Source organism: Plasmodium cynomolgi (genome assembly GCF_000321355.1).
Source record: "Plasmodium cynomolgi strain B DNA, scaffold: 0312, whole genome shotgun sequence".
In the NCBI taxonomy this organism is placed as follows: Eukaryota; Apicomplexa; class Aconoidasida; order Haemosporida; family Plasmodiidae; genus Plasmodium; species Plasmodium cynomolgi.
The window spans coordinates 1-2,567 of NW_004192839.1; the positions used below are offsets into that span (position 1 = coordinate 1).

The following is a 2,567-nucleotide window of genomic DNA, read 5'->3' on the forward strand; positions in this document are numbered from 1 at the left end:
GGATTCTTTACAAATTGCCATTAAGTATGTAAGCACTTCATTAAATTTTATTTAAAAATAATTATTTAATGATATTGATCCAATATTTTTATTTTATTTCCAATTTTTGTTTTATATGTATTATTGGTGCAGAAGTATATAACACTCATAAAATTATGCCTTAAAGGAAATAATAGGGTAGGTAAAAACTTTTATAATTTTCACAAATTAAATTTTAATTTTTTTACGTTACATTACCATATTTTAATGATATGTATAATGCATTCATAATATTTTTAATTTAAAAACATAGCTTTTTATATAAGCGTAAAACATGTCTTATATGTGATTATAAATGTTCCATAAAATCATAAGTATGATTATTGTTGGTAAAAATAATATAGACAAAAACAAATTTCAATTATATTATAATTGAGCAATAGAAGAAATTAATTTACTTTATATTAAATAAACGTTAAATTTTTTATTGTCGTTGATAAGATTTCGCAAAGAAAATAATATTTAGTGCACCCTAAACCCTGAATCCTAAATCTAAGCCCTAAACCTTTATAATAATTAGGTTCTATTTCTTTCCTTTACATTTTCTCTAAATTTATTAAATTTGAAAACTTCAGAAAACATCCGTTTGTATTACGAAATATCATTTAACATAGAAGCATTAAATTTTTGCACGCACGAAAAAATTCCTAAAAATTTCTATAGTTTCTATTAATTTTAAAATTTTTATAATAATATTTTACATTATCGCACATTAAATTAATATTTCAAACCAACTATCATTTTTATGCATGAAATCAGTACTATAATAAAGATCAGAAATTTCTATATTTCGTAGTAATTGATAACAAAAAATTTTAACCAAGTTTCATTTTCTTTAGTTCCATTATGTTTGTCACATAAATTGTATTTTATACAAGAATTAATTGGTTTGTTCAAAAAATATCAAATTTAATTGATTATAAGCGTTTTTTCAATGCACTATCCTGAAAATTACATATTTCGTTAAAATAGATAGCAATGCAATAAAAATGTGAACATAACACATATATTATATTTTGTTTTTAAAAAATATTTTTTATCATTTTTTATTACGTTATATGTATTATTTTTATAGTAATTCCTTTTTTTATTATTACAAGAATTATATCATAAAAACATTAATACCTTCTCCAAAGTTCTATATTTTAATATGAATCAAATAGAATTAAGAATGATAATTATTGTTTAAATTCATAATTAATATAGATCTTTAAAAAAGTATATAGAGTAAATAAATAACATTATTATTGTTATTTGTGAATTTCACATTTTATTATTTATCTATTTATAATGTAAAAATATATAAGAATCAATATAAATTAATAAAAAATTTTCATGTATTATAATTGTAATTTTTCATCACGTTTTTGCGCACCGAAAAAGTTCTTACCAAATGCATACTATTGTGAAATTATATATTAAATTTATAATTGCTTCTTAATAGATATCTTCGTTAAGAAAAAATATTCTTATATTATAAATGAAAATAATAAACCTATAGCATTTTTTAATATCAATGTGATAAGGCAATAAGTGATAAATTTTATTCTCCGAAATAATATGATATTTTCTTCTATATTTTGCTATACATTATAAACATATATTTACACCTTATATCTTTGATTCTTGATATATGCTACTGCGTAATCAGAAACCTTTTTAATTTTAAAAATTCAGCGACCTTAGTTATAAAAATACGTTATAAAAATGTCATTTCAGTGTCCACATTTAAATAAGGAAAACAGTAAAAAGGTAGTTATAAAGCTAATATTCAATAATTATTAATAAAACGCCATTTACAAAGCACATTAAATAGTTAAGATAATATTCTATTATATTTCCAAAAATATAAATATATATTTGTTTTTTCTTCGTTTTCTTATCATTCAGAATGAATTTTATATAAAGTGTGGTACTGAAATATTTAAACCATTTCTTCCTAATTTTTATAGTGTAAAGAATGAATATCTGAATTATATTAAGGAAATCAATGATCCCATCTTACGACACATTTCTATTTATTTTGTACAATATTATATAGATGGGTACCACTATTATGGTGAGAGTCATCATACTTACAGAAGCGAAGCTTGCAAATATCTCAATAGATGGTTACAAGAAAAAAAAGATTTATTCACGTATGGTGAGCAGTGTCAAACAAAAATGAATTTATGGGAAAGTAAATTTAAAAATCTGTGGGATATGTTAAAAAATGAATACACTATTCCAAACACTAATGAGAAAAAACCATGGTGCGATAAAATTAACTTATCATTAACAACCAAATATCCTCATGAATTGACATCACTTAATTGTGTAGAAAGCATTTCTCAAGAATCTAGTAGTTCTGATCCCCGTCCTCAACAAGTTATAACGGATTGCGAATGTACTGAAACTGTAGTTCCTATAAGTCTCGCACAGCAAAATCATGTCCCAGAAATGGATCGAACTAAAAATATTGTGGCTACTTCAGGCTTTACAGCTTTTGGAACAATTGGCACTTTACTTCTATTATATAAGGTAATTAT

General features: G+C 22.5%; 1 protein-coding gene across 1 annotated transcript; it reads left to right on the plus strand.

Annotated features, from left to right (window-relative positions):
• Positions 1-1,746: 1,746 nt before the first annotated feature.
• PCYB_003530 (CYIR protein) lies at positions 1,747-2,559 on the plus strand (the record flags this gene model as incomplete). The annotated part of the gene is made up of 2 exons (XM_004227774.1): positions 1,747-1,791; positions 1,930-2,559. Coding segments are annotated over 2 exons (675 nt in total), but the record flags the coding sequence as incomplete, so codon positions are not given.
• Positions 2,560-2,567: the final 8 nt, after the last annotated feature.